Source organism: Salmo salar, chromosome 15, assembly GCF_965601325.2.
Source record: "Salmo salar chromosome 15, fSalSal1, whole genome shotgun sequence".
NCBI classification, from domain to species: Eukaryota; Metazoa; Chordata; class Actinopteri; order Salmoniformes; family Salmonidae; genus Salmo; species Salmo salar.
In genome coordinates, this window is record NC_138305.1 from 67,855,001 (window position 1) to 67,876,569 (window position 21,569).

Below are 21,569 nucleotides of genomic sequence, written 5' to 3' on the forward strand. Positions count from 1 at the left end.
AGATCTGATGACTCTCCTCACCGCTTCCAGGTAACACACACACAGACATCTCACCTAACTCTCTCTATCCTCTCAACTACTGAGATCTGATGACTCTCCTCACCGCTTCCAGGTAACACACACACAGACACCTCCCTAACTCTCTCTCTCTCTCTCTCTCTCTCTCTCTCTCTCTCTCTACTACTGAGATCTGATGACTCTCCTCACCGCTTCCAGGTAACACACACACAGACATCTCCCTAACTCTCTCTATCCTCTCTCTACTACTGAGATCTGATGACTCTCCTCACCGCTTCCAGGTAACACACACACAGACATCTCCCTAACTCTCTATCTCTACTACTGAGATCTGATGACTCTCCTCACCGCTTCCAGGTAACACACACACAGACATCTCCCTAACTCTCTCTCTCTCTACTACTGAGATCTGATGACTCTCCTCACCGCTTCCAGGTAACACACACACAGACATCTCCCTAACTCTCTCTCTCTCTACTACTGAGATCTGATGACTCTCCCCACCGCTTCCAGGTAACACACACACAGACATCTCCCTAACTCTCTCTCTCTCTACTACTGAGATCTGATGACTCTCCTCACCGCTTCCAGGTAACACACACACAGACATCTCACCTAACTCTCTCTATCCTCTCAACTACTGAGATCTGATGACTCTCCTCACCGCTTCCAGGTAACACACACACAGACACCTCCCTAACTCTCTCTCTCTCTCTCTCTCTCTCTCTCTCTCTCTCTCTACTACTGAGATCTGATGACTCTCCTCACCGCTTCCAGGTAACACACACACAGACATCTCCCTAACCTCTCTCTCTCTCTCTCTCTCTCTCTCTCTCTCTCTCTCTCTCTACTACTGAGATCTGATGACTCTCCTCACCGCTTCCAGGTAACACACACACAGACATCTCCCTAACTCTCTCTCTCTCTACTACTGAGATCTGATGACTCTCCTCACCGCTTCCAGGTAACACACACACAGACATCTCCCTAACTCTCTCTCTCCTCTCTACTACTGAGATCTGATGACTCTCCTCACCGCTTCCAGGTAACACACACACAGACATCTCCCTAACTCTCTCTCTCTCTACTACTGAGATCTGATGACTCTCCCCACCGCTTCCAGGTAACACACACACAGACATCTCCCTAACTCTCTCTCTCTCTACTACTGAGATCTGATGACTCTCCTCACCGCTTCCAGGTAACACACACACAGACATCTCACCTAACTCTCTCTATCCTCTCAACTACTGAGATCTGATGACTCTCCTCACCGCTTCCAGCTAACACACACACAGACACCTCCCTAACTCTCTCTCTCTCTCTCTCTCTCTCTCTCTCTCTCTCTCTCTCTCTCTACTACTGAGATCTGATGACTCTCCTCACCGCTTCCAGGTAACACACACACAGACACCTCCCTAACCTCTCTCTCTCTCTCTCTCTCTCTCTCTCCTCTCTCTCTCTCTCTCTCTCTACTACTGAGATCTGATGACTCTCCTCACCGCTTCCAGGTAACACACACACAGACATCTCCCTAACTCTCTCTATCCTCGCTCTACTACTGAGATCTGATGACTCTCCTCACCACTTCCAGGTAACACACACACAGACATCGCCCTAACTCTCTATCTCTACTACTGAGATCTGATGACTCTCCTCACCGCTTCCAGGTAACACACACACAGACATCTCCCTAACTCTCTCTCTCTCTACTACTGAGGTCTGATGACTCTCCTTACCGCTTCCAGGTAACACACACACAGACATCTCCCTAACTCTCTCTCTCTCTACTACTGAGATCTGATGACTCTCCTCACCGCTTCCAGGTAACACACACACAGACATCTCCCTAACTCTCTCTCTCTCTACTACTGAGATCTGATGACTCTCCTCACCGCTTCCAGGTAACACACACACAGACATCTCCCTAACTCTCTCTCTCTCTACTACTGAGATCTGATGACTCTCCTCACCGCTTCCAGGTAACACACACACAGACATCTCCGTAACTCTCTCTCTCCTCTCACTACTGAGATCTGATGACTCTCCTCACCGCTTCCAGGTAACACACACACAGACATCTCCCTAACTCTCTCTCTCCTCTCTACTACTGAGATCTGATGACTCTCCTCACCGCTTCCAGGTAACACACACAGACATCTCCCTAACTCTCTCTCTCTCTCTCGAGATCTGATGACTCTCCTCACCGCTTCCAGGTAACACACACACAGACATCTCCCTAACTCTCTCTCTCTCTACTACTGAGATCTGATGACTCTCCTCACCGCTTCCAGGTAACACACACACAGACATCGCCCTAACTCTCTCTCTACTACTGAGATCTGATGACTCTCCTCGCCGCTTCCAGGTAACACACACACAGACATCTCCCTAACTCTCTCTCTCTCTACTACTGAGATCTGATGACTCTCCTCACCGCTTCCAGGTAACACACACACAGACATCTCCCTAACTCTCTCTATCTCTCTCTACTACTGAGATCTGATGACTCTCCTCACCGCTTCCAGGTAACACACACACAGACATCCCCTAACTCTCTTCTCTACTACTGAGATCTGATGACTCTCCTCACCGCTTCCAGGTAACACACACACAGACATCTCCCTAACTCTCTCTCTCTCTACTACTGAGATCTGATGACTCTCCTCACCGCTTCCAGGTAACACACACACAGACATCTCCCTAACTCTCTCTATCCTCTCTACTACTGAGATCTGATGACTCTCCTCACCGCTTCCAGGTAACACACACACAGACATCGCCCTAACTCTCTCTCTCTCACTACTGAGATCTGATGACTCTCCTCACCGCTTCCAGGTAACACACACACAGACATCTCCCTAACTCTCTCTCCTCTCTACTACTGAGATCTGATGACTCTCCTCACCGCTTCCAGGTAACACACACACAGACATCTCCCTAACTCTCTCTATCCTCTCTCTACTACTGAGATCTGATGACTCTCCTCACCGCTTCCAGGTAACACACACACAGACATCTCCCTAACTCTCTCTCTCTCTACCACTGAGATCTGATGACTCTCCTCACCGCTTCCAGGTAACACACACACAGACATCTCCCTAACTCTCTCTCTCTCTACTACTGAGATCTGATGACTCTCCTCACCGCTTCCAGGTAACACACACACAGACACCTCCCTAACTCTCTCTCTCTCTCTCTCTCTCTCTCTCTCTCTACTACTGAGATCTGATGACTCTCCTCACCGCTTCCAGGTAACACACACACAGACACCTCCCTAACCCCCCCCTCTCTCTCTCCTCTCTCTACTACTGAGATCTGATGACTCTCCTCACCGCTTCCAGGTAACACACACACAGACACCTCCCTAACTCTCTCTCTCTCTCTCTCTCTATCTCTCTCTCTCTACTACTGAGATCTGATGACTCTCCTCACCGCTTCCAGGTAACACACACACAGACATCTCCCTAACTCTCTTCTACTCTCTCTCTCTACTACTGAGATCTGATGACTCTCCTCACCGCTTCCAGGTAACACACACACAGACATCTCCCTAACTCTCTCTATCCTCTCTCTACTACTGAGATCTGATGACTCTCCTCACCGCTTCCAGGTAACACACACACAGACATCTCCCTAACTCTCTCTATCCTCTCTACTACTGAGATCTGATGACTCTCCTTACCGCTTCCAGGTAACACACACACAGACATCTCCCTAACTCTCTCTCTCTCTACTACTGAGATCTGATGACTCTCCTTACCGCTTCCAGGTAACACACACACAGACATCTCCCTAACTCTCTCTCTCCTCTCTACTACTGAGATCTGATGACTCTCCTCACCGCTTCCAGGTAACACACACACAGACATCTCCCTAACTCTCTCTATCCTCTCTACTACTGAGATCTGATGACTCTCCTCACCGCTTCCAGGTAACACACACACAGACATCTCCCTAACTCTCTCTCTCTCTACTACTGAGATCTGATGACTCTCCTCACCGCTTCCAGGTAACACACACACAGACATCTCCCTAACTCTCTCTATCTCTACTACTGAGATCTGATGACTCTCCTCACCGCTTCCAGGTAACACACACACAGACATCTCCCTAACTCTCTATCCTCTACTACTGAGATCTGATGACTCTCCTCACCGCTTCCAGGTAACACACACACAGACATCTCCCTAACTCTCTCTCTCTCTACTACTGAGATCTGATGACTCTCCTCACCGCTTCCAGGTAACACACACACAGACATCTCCCTAACTCTCTCTATCCTCTCTACTACTGAGATCTGATGACTCTCCTTACCGCTTCCAGGTAACACACACACAGACATCTCCCTAACGCTCTCTCTCTCTACTACTGAGATCTGATGACTCTCCTCACCGCTTCCAGGTAACACACACACAGACATCTCCCTAACTCTCTCTATCCTCTCTACTACTGAGATCTGATGACTCTCCTTACCGCTTCCAGGTAACACACACACAGACATCTCCCTAACGCTCTCTCTCTCTACTACTGAGATCTGATGACTCTCCTCACCGCTTCCAGGTAACACACACACAGACATCTCCCTAACTCTCTCTATCCTCTCTACTACTGAGATCTGATGACTCTCCTTACCGCTTCCAGGTAACACACACACAGACATCTCCCTAACTCTCTCTCTCTCTCTCTACTACTGAGATCTGATGACTCTCCTCACCGCTTCCAGGTAACACACACACAGACATCTCCCTAACTCTCTCTCTCTCTACTACTGAGATCTGATGACTCTCCTTACCGCTTCCAGGTAACACACACACAGACATCTCCCTAACTCTCTCTCTCTCTCTCTCTCTCTCTCTCTCTCTACTACTGAGATCTGAAGACTCTCCTTACCGCTTCCAGGTAACACACACACAGACATCTCCCTAACTCTCTCTATCCTCTCTACTACTGAGATCTGATGGCTCTCCTTACCGCTTCCTGGTAACATACACACAGACATCTCCCTAACTCTCTCTCTCTCTACTACTGAGATCTGATGACTCTCCTTACCGCTTCCAGGTAACACACACACAGACATCTCACCTAACTCTCTCTATCCTCTCAACTACTGAGATCTGATGACTCTCCTCACCGCTTCCAGGTAACACACACACAGACATCTCCCTAACTCTATCCTCTCTACTACTGAGATCTGATGACTCTCCTCAACACTTCCAGGTAACACACACACAGACATCGCCCTAACTCTCTATCTCTACTACTGAGATCTGATGACTCTCCTCACCGCTTCCAGGTAACACACACACAGACATCGCCCTAACTCTCTATCTCTACTACTGAGATCTGATGACTCTCCTCACCGCTTCCAGGTAACACACACACAGACATCTCCCTAACTCTCTCTCTCTCTACTACTGAGATCTGATGACTCTCCTCACCGCTTCCAGGTAACACACACACAGACATCTCCCTAACTCTCTATCCTCTCTACTACTGAGATCTGATGACTCTCCTTACCGCTTCCAGGTAACACACACACAGACATCTCCCTAACGCTCTCTCTCTCTACTACTGAGATCTGATGACTCTCCTCACCGCTTCCAGGTAACACACACACAGACATCTCCCTAACTCTCTCTATCCTCTATACTACTGAGATCTGATGACTCTCCTTACCGCTTCCAGGTAACACACACACAGACATCTCCCTAACGCTCTCTCTCTCTACTACTGAGATCTGATGACTCTCCTCACCGCTTCCAGGTAACACACACACAGACATCTCCCTAACTCTCTCTATCCTCTATACTACTGAGATCTGATGACTCTCCTTACCGCTTCCAGGTAACACACACACAGACATCTCCCTAACTCTCTCTCTCTCTCTCTACTACTGAGATCTGATGACTCTCCTCACCGCTTCCAGGTAACACACACACAGACATCTCCCTAACTCTCTCTCTCTCTACTACTGAGATCTGATGACTCTCCTTACCGCTTCCAGGTAACACACACACAGACATCTCCCTAACTCTCTCTCTCTCTCTCTCTCTCTCTCTCTCTCTACTACTGAGATCTGAAGACTCTCCTTACCGCTTCCAGGTAACACACACACAGACATCTCCCTAACTCTCTCTCTCTCTCTCTCTACTACTGAGATCTGATGACTCTCCTCACCGCTTCCAGGTAACACACACACAGACATCTCCCTAACTCTCTCTCTCTCTACTACTGAGATCTGATGACTCTCCTTACCGCTTCCAGGTAACACACACACAGACATCTCCCTAACTCTCTCTCTCTCTCTCTCTCTCTCTCTCTACTACTGAGATCTGAAGACTCTCCTTACCGCTTCCAGGTAACACACACACAGACATCTCCCTAACTCTCTCTCTCTCTCTCTCTACTACTGAGATCTGATGACTCTCCTCACCGCTTCCAGGTAACACACACACAGACATCTCCCTAACTCTCTCTCTCTCTACTGCTGAGATCTGATGACTCTCCTCACCGCTTCCAGGTAACACACACACAGACATCTCCCTAACTCTCTCTCTCTACTACTGAGATCTGATGACTCTCCTCACCGCTTCCAGCTAACACACACATCTCCCTAACTCTCTCTATCCTCTCTACTACTGAGATCTGATGACTCTCCTTACCGCTTCGAGGTAACACACACACAGACACCTCCCTAACTCTCTCTCTCTCTCTCTCTCTCTCTCTCTCTCTCTCTACTACTGAGATCTGATGACTCTCCTCACCGCTTCCAGGTAACACACACACAGACATCTCCCTAACTCTCTCTCTCTCTACTACTGAGATCTGATGACTCTCCTTACCGCTTCCAGGTAACACACACACAGACATCTCCCTAACTCTCTCTCTCTCTACTACTGAGGTCTGATGACTCTCCTCACCACTTCCAGGTAACACACACACAGACATCTCCCTAACTCTCTCTCTCTCTCGCTCTCTCTCTACTACTGAGATCTGATGGCTCTCCTTACCGCTTCCAGGTAACATACACACAGACATCTCCCTAACTCTCTCTCTCTCTCTACTACTGAGATCTGATGACTCTCCTCACCGCTTCCAGGTAACACACACACAGACATCTCCCTAACTTTCTCTATCCTCTCAACTACTGAGATCTGATGACTCTCCTCACCGCTTCCAGGTAACACACACACAGACATCTCCCTAACTCTCTCTATCCTCTCTCTACTACTGAGATCTGATGACTCTCCTCACCGCTTCCAGGTAACACACACACAGACATCTCCCTAACTCTCTCTATCCTCTCAACTACTGAGATCTGATGACTCTCCTCACCGCTTCCAGGTAACACACACACAGACATCTCCCTAACTCTCTCTATCCTCTCTCTACTACTGAGATCTGATGACTCTCCTCACCGCTTCCAGGTAACACACACACAGACATCTCCCTAACTCTCTCTATCCTCTCTACTACTGAGATCTGATGACTCTCCTTACCGCTTCCAGGTAACACACACACAGACACCTCCGTAACTCTCTCTCTCTCTCTCTCTCTCTCTCTACTACTGAGATCTGATGACTCTCCTCACAACTTCCAGGTAACACACACACAGACATCTCCCTAACTCTCTCTATCCTCTCTACTACTGAGATCTGATGACTCTCCTTACCGCTTCCAGGTAACACACACACAGACACCTCCCTAACTCTCTCTCTCTCTCTCTCTCTCTCTCTACTACTGTGATCTGATGACTCTCCTTACCGCTTACCGATTATCTGACACTTTTTTGAAAAGCTCTATAATTCCCTCTTGCTGTAACCCATTGACTTGGGCCCGCAGGATGGTGCTCTCAGGTTGGGCATGTAGGTCTGTATACCCTTTATAAGTATTTAAAACCGTTTTAAAAATTTCGGTACTGGTAACCCAAAAATAAAACACAGTGCAATTTCTGAGAAGTAAAACATAGCCGATTTTCTGACCAGTTTGAACATAGTCGTTTTCTGACACTTTTTTGAAAAGCTCTATAATTCCCTCTTGCTGTAACCCATTGACTTGGGCCCACAGGATGGTGCTCTCAGGGTGGGCATATAGTTCTGTATACCCTTTATGAGTATTTAAAACCGTTTATCAAATTTCGGTACTGGTAACTCAAAATAAAATCAGGCCCATATGTGACGGACACAGCCCCACCAAATTTTAAAACTGCCATAAAACACTCATACTTTATCCCACTGACTTGGGCCCGCAGTAGGGTGCTCCCACGGTGGGCATGGGGGTCGTGATGGCCTTTAAAAGTATTTAAAACCGTTTAAAAATGTCGGTACTGGTAACCCAAAATAATACCAGGCCCACAGTTGGACATAGTCTCTGGAGCGAAATGAAAAGTGGGCACTTTGTAACTTTTTCGACCAATTTCTGAATTTTCCAAATAATGATTAAAAAGATCCTCTGTTTTTGATAAGAGGCTATAGAAGGCCAAGAAATGGTTAGAGAGGGCACTTCCTGTATAGAATCTTCTCAGGTTTTGGCCTGCCAAATGAGTTCTGTTATACTCACAGACACCATTCAAACAGTTTTAGAAACTTTAGAATGTTTTCTATCCAAATCAAACAATTATATGCATATTCTAGTTACTGGGCAGGAGTAGTAACCAGATTAAATCGGGTACGTTTTTTATCCGGCCGTGCAAATACTGCCCCCTATCCCCAACAGGTTAAACAGCGTTTGACATGCTTTGAAGTACGGTAATGGAATATTTTCAAATTTTTTGTCACGACATGCGTCCGAGCGTCACCGTTCGGATAGGGACCTGAACCTACGGACAAAACAGAGGATATTTGAACATAACTATGGATTATTTTGAACCAAAACAACATTTGTGGTTGAAGTAGAAGTCCTGGGAGTGCATTCTGATGAAGAACAGCAAAGGTAATCCAGTTCACCCGGGTTTGATTCCCGGCCAATGCAGAGCATGAGATATTCACTAGTTTTACGGGCTGGGTGTCATTTCAAGTGTATTACATTGGAATAAATGTCCTTGTTTGTGGAAGTCAGATTTGCTCTTACTTTTTGCAGGTTTTCTAAATGAAGTGTGATATTGAGCCAACTAGTGAATATCACAATAGATTAGCAGTCCATCGCCTAAACCATTCAGCCACCTCGTCCTGCGCCCAAGAGGTGGCTGTTTGCGACCGGTGGCCCGAGATCTGCCTGTCTGAGCTTGTTAAAAGATCTGCGAAAGGGCTCATCCGGGATTTGAACCCAGGACCTCTCACACCGAAGCAAGAATCATACCCCTAGACCAACGAGCCTTACACAAGCACAAAATTGTTTTGCTTTCTGCGGCAATGACAATGAGGATATCCATTGTAGTTGTCCATTGTGCTTGGAAAGATTGAACCTCATGTGAGTGTTTGTGCTATACTTGTGAGCATAGCAGTCTTCCAAACTGTTGACCAGGCTTCAGTTCAAATCTTTTGTATTTCATCTGCTGTGTCTTTCACATTCTGTCTTCTTAAGCCGCGACAGCAAACTGATGATGAGTGTTGACAAACGAATATTGAGCAATATGAGGTCAATTAATATTTTAAAAGAGAAAATGAAAAAATAAAACTTCAAAAAGAATGGAGCTCATTTATTTTGAGTTGATTGATGCATCAGTACGTGAATCAAAGTAAACGAACGTAAAAAATATCCATTCAAATCGATCAGTTCAGTTTTCAACTAGAGAGATAGAGATGCGTCGTATCTGTCTCAAGCCTCCATAACTGTTTATGTTACACCTCCACATCTGCAATAAATAGTGGTGGAGCTAGAGCGGTGTTTGTCAAACCATGAGACATACCAATAATCGGTTTTAAACCCCTGCCAATCAAAAGAAAACTCAAGATTAGATTTGAACAAAGTTTTCAGTTTATTATGGTGATATTCCTCAGTTCTATGGTAACAAGGGGTAAGACATAAGTGCTTTCATTATTTAACAAGACTCTCAGTGCAACTACATGTGAAGACATGCCAGTAGTAAGCATAAGGTTGTCTCGGAGACTGTCAATAAGCTGTTGATTGCACACAGTTTTAGAAGGCACTGAGCGGTGACAGTGAAGGTGTTGGTGAGGACAGTCCCTGTGTGTCCATGTGGGACTACATGAGACCAAGCCTTAGTCTCAACTTGGTCAAACCAACACAGTGCACTTTAAATGGAATAGGGTGTCATTTGAGATTTGTCCAAACACTCAGTGTCACACAAAACAGTGACAACATTCAAACAACAGACGAGTTAGGTGTTCAGTCTGTACACTTATAATCCTGATATGTGGAGAAGTCATCCATTCCCTGTGAAAAAGGCCATACATTTGCTCTGAGCTGGAGACCTTCAAACTAAATGTTTAGGAATTTCACTTTCAAATTAGTCTAGATTTAAAGGTTCAGGTTAAGTTAACCAGGGCATTTTGTTTTCCTGTGGTGTTTAAGATGGGTTTTAAATCCAGTAGGCCTAGATGACACAGAGCATAGAGGCACTAACTCTAATTATACAAACGCATATAAAATGAATAGGTCAAATGTCCATTTAAAAATTCAGGGGTACTGTTAAATTACAATTCTACAATTCTACTCCCCAAATATGACCTTATTGTATTGTGGATCAGTCCTTGTGTCACAGTTGTCGTAGTGATGAGACCAAAACGCAGCAGGTATGTGTATGATCATCTTGACGTTTTAATAAATTCAAAATGAACACCAAAATAACAAAAGCACGAACGATCAACAAAACAGTCTGACAAGTCTAAACACAGAACAATCTCCCACAAATGACAAACACACCCTAATATATGGGTCTCTCAATCAAAGGCAAATAGACAACACCTGCCTTCAACTGAGAGTCCCAACCCCAATTAACCAAACATAGAAACAGACACACTAGACTAAACATAGAATACATGAAAATCAAACAGTGCCCAAAAACCCCGGAATACTTAAATCAAATGCCCCTTCAACAAACACACCACCCCGAACCACATAAAACGAATACCCTCTGCCACGTCCTGACCAAACTACAATGACAATTAACCCTTATACTGGCCAGGACGTGACACCTTGGCGTTGGCTAAGAGAACCTCACTGGCCCCACTGCCCAGTCCCAGCACTGAGAAGCTCAGAAATGGACCAGTACCACTCAAATTACACTCTGTTGGAGTGAGACATAAGGGGAAGGAAGGGAGAAATAGAGTACAGGAGGAATGGAGAGACAGGGAGAGAGAAACAGAGAGATGTGACTGAGAGCAAGATAGGTGCCCTTGTGCCATTGATGACACAAAAGCATGAAACATTAAAACATGCTCTGTGCACGTCATTGTGCATGTAACTGCACACTGAACATCCGTTACTAAGTTATTTTCAATTATTTAATGGCAAACCTTTTCTCCCTGACTGAAGGACTTACCTCCATAGCAATAGAGCAAGGCTAAGCCCACTGCAAGACTAAAACAACTCAGAAAGAACAGAGGTCCTGCAGAGAGAGGTAGACAGACAGACAGACAGACAGACAGACTCATGAGTGACGTTATGCACATGGCTTCCTCTAAAGAAAACATCTCTTTCTTTGCCACGTGATTGGCAGTTACCGGTTCATTACAGATGTATATCAGAGATGACGAACTTTTCTGACTGATGTTACCTTTGACCTACTGTAAGCATAACAACATCTTCAAAGGAATGAGGAGGTTGGTTTGTGTGTGTGTGGGGGTAAAAGCAGAGCGAAGGGACTGATTGGACTCTGAATGGAGGAATACTAAAATATTAATTAACCACATGCTTAGCTGAGGTTATGGAGGTGACAAGGCTGGATGCAAAACAAATCTTGATTAAATTTACGGGGTGGATGCTTCGATAAGAAGCAGCAGTTCGACAAAACTCTTTTCCAAAATGGTCAAGTGCATTAAAATCAGAAACAAAGCCATACTATACAGTTGTTAGGCCTCCATAAAATGTGTATTCTAAAAGAAAACTACAGGTGCTGTATAAAGTACACTACACTGCATTTGGAAAGTATTCAGACCCCTTGACTTTTTCCACATTTTGTTACATTACAGACTTATTCTAAAATGGATTACATTTATTTATTTTTCTCAACAATCTACACACTATACCCCATAACGACAAAGCGAAAACAGGTTTTTGGAAATGTTTGCAAAAAATTTAATAAAAAAACAGAAATACCTTATTTACATAAGTATTCAGACACTTTACTATGAGACTCAAAATTGACCTCAGGTGCATCCTGTTTCCATTGATCATCATTGAGATGTTTCTACAACTTGATTGGAGTCCACCTGTTGTAAATTCAATAGATTGGACATGATTTGGAAAGGCACACACCTGTCTATGTAAGGTCCCCAAATTGACAGTGCATGTCAGATCAAAAACCAAGCCATGCGGTCAAAGGAATTGTATTGAGGCACAGGTCTGGGGAAGGATCACCAAAAAATGCTGCAGCATTGAAGTTCCCTAAGAACACAGCGGCCTCCATCATTCTTAAATGGAAGAAATTTGAAACCACCAATACTTTGTCACTCTGACAGAGCTCCAGAGTTCCTCTGTGGAGATGGGATAAAATTCAAGAAGGACAACCTTTTCTGCAGCACTCCACCAATCAGGCCTTTATGGTAGAGTGGCCAGACGGAAGCCACTCCTCAGTAAAAGGCACATGTCAGCACGCTTGGAGTTTGCCAAAAGGCACCTAAAGACTCTCAGACCATGAGAAACAAGATTCTCTGTTCTGATGAAACCGAGATTGAACCCTTTGGCCTGAATGCCAAGGGTCACGTCTGGAGGAAACCTGGCACCATCCCTACGGTGAAGCCTAGTGGTGGCAGCATCATGCTGTGGGGATGTTATTTAGCGGCAGGGGTGACTAGTCAGGATCGAGGGAAAGCAAAGTACAGAGAGATCCTTGATGAAAACCTGCTCCAGAGGACTCTGAGGACTCTGAGGTGAAAGTTCACCTTCCAACAGGACAACGACCCTAAGCACACAGCCAAGACAATGCAGGAGTGGCTTCGGGACAAGTCTCTGAATGTCCTTGAGTGGCCCAGCCAGAACCTGGACTTGAACCCTATCTAGCATCTCTGGAAAGACCTGAAAATAGCTGGGCAGCTGCAAAGAAGAATGGGAGAAACTCCCCAAATACAGATGTGCCAAGCTTGTAGCATCATACCCAACAAGACTCAAGGCTGTAATCGCTGCCAAAGGTGCTTCAACAAAGTACTGAGTAAAGGGCCTGAATGCTTAAGTAAAGGTGATATTTACATGTTTTTATAAATTAGCCAACATTTCTAAAAACCTGTTTTTACTTTGTGATTATGGGGTATTGTGTGTAGATTGATGAGGGGAAAAAAGAATTTAATCCATTTTATATTAAGGCTGTAAAGTAACGTGGAAAAAGTCACGGGGTCTGAATACTTTCCGAATGCACTGAAAATGACCAAAAGTACGTAGATACATGCTCGTCAAATCATGGGCATTATTATGGAGTTGGTCCCCCCTTCGCTCCTATAACAGCCTCCACTCTTCTGGGAAGGCTTTCCACTAGATGTTGGACATTGCTGCGGGGACTTGCTTCCATTCAACTACAAGAGCATTAGTGAAGTCGGGCACTAATGTTGGGCGATTAGGCCTGGCTTGCAGTCGGAGTTCCAATTCATCCCAAAGGTGTTCAATAGGGTTGAGGTCAGGGCTCTGTGCAGGTCAGTCAAGTTCTTCCACACCGATCTTGACAAACCATTTCTGTATGGACCTTGCTTTATGCACAGGGCATTGCCACAAAGTTGGAAGCACAGAATCGTGTAGAATGTCATTGTATGCTATAGTGTTAAGATTTTCCTTCACTGGAACTATAGGGCCTAGCCCAAATCATGAAAAACAGCCCTAGACCATTATTCCTCCTCCACCAAATTTTACAGTTGGCACTACGCACTCGGGCAGGTAGTGTACTTCTGGCATCCGCCAAACCCAGATTCGTCCGTCAGACTGCCAGATGGTGAAGCGTGTTTCATTACTCCAGAGAATGCATTTCCACTGCTCCAAAGTCCAATGGCAGCAAGCTTTACACCACTCCAGCCGACTCTTGGCATTGCGCATGGTGATTTTAGGCAGCTGTAGCAGGGCAGAAATTTGACAAACTGACTTGTTGGAAAGGTGGTATTCTATGACAGTGCCACGTTGAAAGTCACTGAGCTCTTCAATAAGGTCATTCTACTGCCAATGTTTGTCTATGGAGATTGCATGGCTGTGTACTCGATTTTATATACCTGTCAGCAACGGGTGTGGCTGAAATCACCAAATCCACTAATTTGAAGGGGATACCACATACTTTTGTTTATATAGTGTATATCTACACGAACACTGGATATTTACAAGCTCACAGGTTATTTACATGTGTGTTGGTCTTTAATAAAGCATCGGACTACATAATCAGAGCAGAGTGGAGCAGGACTATCCTGCATATAGGAACACTGAAGGGGTTGAGTAGTTCAGTCAAGTAGGGACCAGATGCTCCAACACATAAGAGTCATTCCATTTAATTTCAGAGAAATTAGCCATTTCTCCACAGAAATGAGTGAGAAAGTACCAGGTTTTACCAATTAGATGCCATTGTTCCTGCTACTGCTACACCGTTTTATCTATTTTGCTGGTATTCTGTGTTTATTAAATGGATCACAACGTTTTCTTTGGCTTAATCTGAAGTTGTTAGTTATCATTAGCCCTGTAATGTGGTATTATATTTACCCCTGTCATTAAGTACATATCTCTCCATGCGGCGGCCCACAGTGTTAGTCTCTTTTGGGTCTGCAGGCTCTAGAACAGAAACACACGGAACACTGTTAGTCATTCTCCACAGCATCACAAAGAAACAGTAGGCATACATCTGCAGGAAACAGACAGACTGAGGAAGACAGACTAAGAGAGAAACAGACAGACATAGAAACACACTCAGAGAGAGAGAGAGAGAGAGAGAGAGAGAGAGAGAGAGAGATTGCCTCTCCTTGCGGTACCTCTTCTTCGGCTGACTCTGGTAAGCAGATTAAAGTAGACCTTGTCAGCGTGGATCTGAAGCCCCCTGTAGAACTCATGAAACTCCTCCTCGCCCTTCCCCTGTAAGTACACCAGCAGCTCAGCCAATCGCACCGCAGTAGGCGCGCTCAGGTTCCTGAACTGTAGAATTACACAAGCATCCAATCACAAGAGTCCAGTCAACTGTCCAATTATCCATAATGCATTTATGGATCTGTAATAAGGCCTTCATCCTGACTTATTATTGTCCAGTATTCCCTAGAATCACAAAATACAACACAACAAATTGCAAAGACTGAAATATTGTAAATTGCATGACCATGTAGAGCTAGATATGTAAAGGCATAGAGGCTAAGGGTGGTCAGGCGAAAGGGGTGTAAAGCTGTGTGCACCCTGTAGTGAACCTAAATCCCTTCAGAGAGTTAGCATACTCACAAGGCTACTTACCCTCAGGGCCTCCTTGTCAGTAAGTATTTGAGGGTAGGTCCTGTTGAGCTGCAGCACTATCCTGCCCACCAGCTCAGTGTGCATCCTCTGGTCTAAACACAGGAACTTGGAGTTCCTTTTTAGCTGCTCATGATAGCAGTCTGAGCCTGACCAGGGAGCTAGGGAATACAGGAAATAAGGCACAAAGAACACACATTTGGGCAGCACCTTAATTAGAAGATATATAAACTCTGCAAAAAACGAAATGTCCTCTTACTTCCAACTGCGTTTATTTTGAGCAAACTTAACGTGTAAATATTTGTAAGAACATAACAAGATTCAACAACTGAGACATAAACTGAACAAGTTCCACAGACATGTGACTAACAGAAATGGAATAACGTGGCCCTGAACAAAGGGACACAAAAGTAACAGTCAGTATCTGGTGTGGCCATCAGCTGCATTAAGTACTGCAGTGCATCTCCTCCTCATGGACTGCACCAGATTTGCCAGTTCTTTCTGTGAGATGTTACCCCACTCTTCCACCAAGGCACCTGCAAGTTCCCGGACATTTCTGGGTGGAATGGCCCTAGCCCTCACCCTCCAATCCAACAGGTCCCAGACGTGCTCAATGGGATTGAGATCTGTGCTCTTTGCTGGCCATGGCAGAACACTGACATTTCTGTCTTGCAGGAAATCACGCACAGAACGAGCAGTATGGCTGGTGGCATTGTCACGCTGGAGGGTCATGTCAGGATGAGCGTGCAGGAAGGGTACCACATGAGGGAGGAGGATGCCTTCCCTGTAACGCACAGCGTTGAGATTGCCTGCAATGACAACAAGCTCAGTCCGATGATGCTGTGACACGCCACCTCAGACCATAACGGACACTCCACCTCCAAATCGATCCCGCTCCAGAGAACAGGCCTCAGTGTAACGCTCATTCCTTTGATGATAAACGCAAATCTGACCATCATACTCACTAGCTGCATTAAGTACTGCAGTGCATCTCCTCCTCATGGACTGCACCAGATTTGCCGGTTCTTGCTGTGAGATGTTAGCCCACTCTTCCACCAAGGCACCTGCAAGTTCCCGGACATTTCTGGGGGGAATGGCCCTAGCTCTCACCCTCTGATCCAACAGGTCCCAGATGTGCTCAATGGGATTGAGTGAAGAGCACTTTTTGCCAGTCCAGCGATGGTGGGTTTGTGCCCATAGGCGACATTGTTTCCGGTGATGTCTGGTGAAGTCCCCAGTCCAGCCTCTCTCAGCCTATTGCAGACAGTCTGAGCACTGATGGAGGAATTGTGCGTTCCTGGTGTAACTCGAGCAGTTGATGTTGCCATCCTGTACCTGTCCCGCAGGTGTGATGTTCGGATGTACCGATCCTGTGCAGGTGTTGTTACACGTGGTCTGCCACTGCGAGGACGATCAGCTGTCCGTCCTGTCTCCCTGTAGCGCTGTCTTAGGCGTCTCACAGTACGGACATTGCAATTTATTGCCCTGGCCACATCTGCAGTCCTCATGCCTCCTTGCAGCATGCCTAAGGCACGTTCACACAGATGAGCAGGGACCCTGGGCATCTTTCTTTTGGTGTTTTTCAGAGTCAATAGAAAGGCCTCTTTAGTGTCCTAAGTTTTCAAAACTGTGACCTTAATTGCCTACCGTCTGTAAGCTGTTAGTGTCTTAATGACCGTTCCACAGGTGCATGTTCATTGATTGTGTATGGTTCATTGAACAAGTATGGGAAACAGTGTTTAAACCTTTTACAATGAAGATCTGTGAAGTTATTTGGATTTTTACAAATTATCTTTGAAAGACAGGGTCCTGATTTTATTAATGTTTAGCCTATATTTATTTATTTTATTTATTTATTTTTATTTCACCTTTATTTAACCAGGTAGGCAAGTTGAGAGCAAGTTCTCATTTACAATTGCGACCTGGCCAAGATAAAGCAAAGCAGTTCGACACATACAACAACACAGAGTTACACATGGAGTAAAACAAACATACAGTAGAAAAATAAGTCTATATACAATGTGAGCAAATGAGGTGAGATAAGGTAGGTAAAGGCAAAAAAGACCATGGTGGCAAAGTAAATACAATATAGCAAGTAAAACACTGGAATGGTAGATTTGTAGTGGAAGAAAGTGCAAAGTAAAAATAGAAATAATGGGGTGCAAAGGAGCAAAATAAATAAATAAATAAATAAATACAGTAGGGGAAGAGGTAGTTGTTTGGGCTAAATTATAGATGAGCTATGTACAGGTACAGTGATCTGTGAGCTGCTCTGACAGCTGGTGCTTAAAGCTAGTGAGGGAGATAAGTGTTTCCAGTTTCAGAGATTTTTGTAGTTCATTCCAGTCATTGGCAGCAGAGAACTGGAAGAAGAGACAGCCAAAGGAGGAATTGGCTTTGGGGGTGACCAGAGAGATATACCTGCTGGAGCGCGTGCTACAGGTGGGTGCTGCCATGGTGACCAGTGAGCGGAGATAAGGGGGGACTTTACCTAGCAGGGTCTTGTAGATGACCTGGAGCCAGTGGGTTTGGCGACGAGTATGAAGCGAGAGCCAGCCAACGAGAGCATACAGGTCGCAGTGGTGGGTAGTATATGGGGCTTTGGTGACAAAACGGATGGCACTGTGATAGACTGCATCCAGTTTATTGAGTAGGGTATTGGAGGCTATTTTGTAAATGACGTCGCCGAAGTCAAGGATCGGTAGGATGGTCAGTTTTACGAGGGTATGTTTGGCAGCATGAGTGAAAGATGCTTTGTTGCGAAATAGGAAGCCAATTCTAGATTTAACTTTGGATTGGAGATGTTTGATGTGAGTCTGGAAGGAGAGTTTACAGTCTAACCAGACACCTAGGTATTTGTAGTTGTCCACATATTCTCAGTCAGAACCGTCCAGAGTAGTGATGCTGGATGGGCGGGCAGGTGCAGGCAGCGATAGGTTGAAGAGCATGCATTTAGTTTTACTTGTATTTAAGAGCAGTTGGAGGCCACGGAAGGAGAGTTGTATGGCATTGAAGCTCGTCTGGAGGGTTGTTAACCTGTTATGGCTAGGGGGCAGTATTTTCACGGCTGGATAAAAAACATACCCGATTTAATCTGGTTACCACTCCTACCCAGTAACTAGAATATGCATATACTTATTACATATGGATAGAAAACACCCTAGTTTCTAAAACTGTTTGAATGGTGTCTGTGAGTATAACAGAACTCAAATGGCAGGTCAAAACCTGAGAGATTCCTTTACAGGAAGTGGCCTGTCTGACCATTTCTTGAACTTCTTTTCCATCTCTATCTTTTACTAAGGATCTCTGCTCTAACGTGACACTTCCTACGTCGTCCATAGGCGCTCAGAGCCCGGGAAAAAACAGAATGTCGTCATCCCAGCCCCAGGCTGAAACACATTATCGCCTTTCTCAAGTGGCCGATCAAGGGACTCTGGGCTTAGGCGCGTGACCCGACCGCCCCCGCCTTTGTGATTTTTTCCTCTGTTTGCCGAAAAGGAGATTCCCTGTCGGAATATTATCGCTTTTCTACGAGAAAAATGCCGTAAAAATTGATTTTAAACAGCGGTTGACATGCTTCGAAGTACGGTAATGGAATATTTAGAATTTTTTTGTCACGAATTGCGCCATGCGCACGACCCTTCTTTACCATTTCGGATAGTGTCTGGAACGCACAAACAAAACGCCGCTATTCGGATATAACGATGGATTATTTTGGACCAAACCAACATTTGTTATTGAAGTAGCAGTCCTGGGAGTGCATTCTGACGAAGACAACAAAAGGTAATGAAACTTTTACAATAGTAAAGCTGATATTGGTGAGTGCTAAACTTGCCGGGTGTCTAAATAGCTGGCTCGTGATGCCTGGGCTATGTACTTAGAATATTGCAAAATATGCTTTCACCAAAAAGCTATTTTAAAATCGGACATATCGAGTGCATAGAGGAGGTCTGTATCTATAATTCTTAAAATAATTGTTATGCTTTTTGTGAACGTTTATCGTGAGTAATTTAGTAAAATGTTAGCGAATTCCCCGGAAGTTTGCGGGGGGTATGCTAGTTCTGAACGTCACATGCTAATGTAAAAAGCTGTTTTTTGATATAAATATGAACTTGATTGAACAAAACATGCATGTATTGTATAACATAATGTCCTAGGGTTGTCATCTGATGAAGATCATAAAAGGTTAGTGCTGCATTTAGCTGTCTTCTGGGTTTTTGTGACATTATATGCTAGCTTGAAAAATGGGTGTCTGATTATTTCTGGCTTGGTACTCTGCTGACATAATCTAATGTTTTGCTTTCGTTGTAAAGCCTTTTTGAAATCGGACAGTGTGGTTAGATAAAGGAGAGTCTTATCTTTAAAATGCTGTGTAATAGTCATATGTTTGAAAAATTGAAGTTTTTGTATTTTAGAGGAGTTTGTATTTCGCGCCACGCCCATCATTGGATATTGGAGCAGGTGTTCCGCTAGCGGAACGTCTAGATGTAAGAGGTTAACACAGTGTCCAAAGAAGGGCCAGAAGTATACAGAATGGTGTCGTCTGCATAGAGGTGGATCAGACACTCCCCAGCAGCAAGAGCGTCATCATTCATGTATACAGTGAAAAGAGTTGGCCCAAGAATTGAACCCTGTGGCACCCCCATAGAGACTACCAGAGGCCCGGACAACAGGCCATCCGATTTGACACATTGAACTCTATCAGAGAAGTAGTTGGTGAACCAGGCGAGGCAATCATTTGAGAAACCAAGGCTATTGAGTCTGCCGATGAGGATGTGGTGATTGACAGAGTCGAAAGCCTTGGCCAGGTCAATGAATACGGCAGCGCAGTATTGTTTCTTATCGATGCCGGTTACGATATCGTTTAGGACCTTGAGCGTGGCTGAGGTGCACCCATGACCAGCTCTGAAACCAGATTGCATAGCGGAGAAGATGTGGTGGGATTCGAAATGGTTGGTAATCTGTTTGTTGACTTGGCTTTCGAAGACCTTAGAAAGGCAGAGTAGGATAGATATAGGTCTGTAGCAGTTTGGGTCAAGAGTGTCCCCTCCTTTGAAGAGGGGGATGACAGCAGCTGCTTTCCAATCTTTGGGAATCTCAGACGACACGAAAGAGAGGTTGAACAGGCTATTAATAGGGCTTGCAACAATTTCGGCAGATAATTTTAGAAAGAAAGGGTCCAGATTGTCTAGCCTGGCTGAATTGTAGGGGTCCAGATTTTGCAGCTCTTTTAGAACATCAGCTGACTGGATTTGGGAGAAGGAGAAATGGGGAAGGCTTGGGCAAGTAGCTGTGGGGGGTGCAGTGCTGGAAAATGGCCAGCCGTAGAAAAATGCTTATTGAAATTCTCAATTATAATGGATTTATCGGTGGTGACAGAGTTTCCTATCCTATATAGGCCTAATAAAATGTAAATCTCATTTACAGTACTTGCGATTATTGTGGGTCTACTTTAATGTTGGTAAAATAATGAAGTTAAATACAACCAATACTTTAGTTTGAGTTGTTGTAGATTGAGAAGGTCAGAATGCAACAGGTTCCGGGTAGCGAGAAGACATTGTGGATAGTTGTGACAGATTGTACTCAGCAGCGCATGATTCACCCATAAATCAAAAGCTCCAAAAGCTATATTCAAATTCAATAACCTGCCATGGAAGAAAACAAATGCCTCTTCGCCGCCAATGACTGCCTCTTCACTAACTTCCTGCTCTCCCTAATTTGACGCTCTTCCCATGATGATAGCACACCCGGCCGAACACCCCTGCCCCACTGTAGTGGTGCACTAATGACTATTAATAAGTCACGTCACTGACTGAGGTCTAAACTATGCAAGAATGTGCTCCTACACTGTAATTACTCTGTAGCCTACCTACCTATGTAACTTACATATGTTTTATATGTCACCCACATAAGTATAATATTGAGTCTCTTGGATCACTCAAAAATAGTCTGTTCATTGATTGGTTGTTTTATTGATGGCAAACCTCTCATCCTAACTTGGTGACTGACTATTTTGGTTAGATTCTATTATT

The 21,569-nt window shown here is 44.9% G+C and overlaps 1 protein-coding gene and 1 long non-coding RNA gene across 2 annotated transcripts in view; one reads left to right on the top strand and one right to left on the bottom strand.

Moving 5' to 3' along the window:
* LOC145860897 (uncharacterized) overlaps positions 1-21,569 on the top strand; it is a 38,285-nt gene that overhangs the window by 14,157 nt on the left and 2,559 nt on the right. The gene's annotated exons all lie outside the window — the stretch shown is intronic.
* Positions 10,867-21,528, bottom strand: LOC106571926 (caspase recruitment domain-containing protein 19-like). Its single transcript, XM_045696081.2, has 5 exons — positions 21,522-21,528; positions 15,541-15,698; positions 15,075-15,234; positions 11,465-11,530; positions 10,867-11,209 (listed from the first exon to the last, which is right to left on the bottom strand). Exons 1-5 carry the CDS (start codon positions 21,526-21,528, stop codon positions 11,088-11,090), a joined length of 513 nt encoding a protein of 170 aa, XP_045552037.2. The 3' UTR covers positions 10,867-11,087.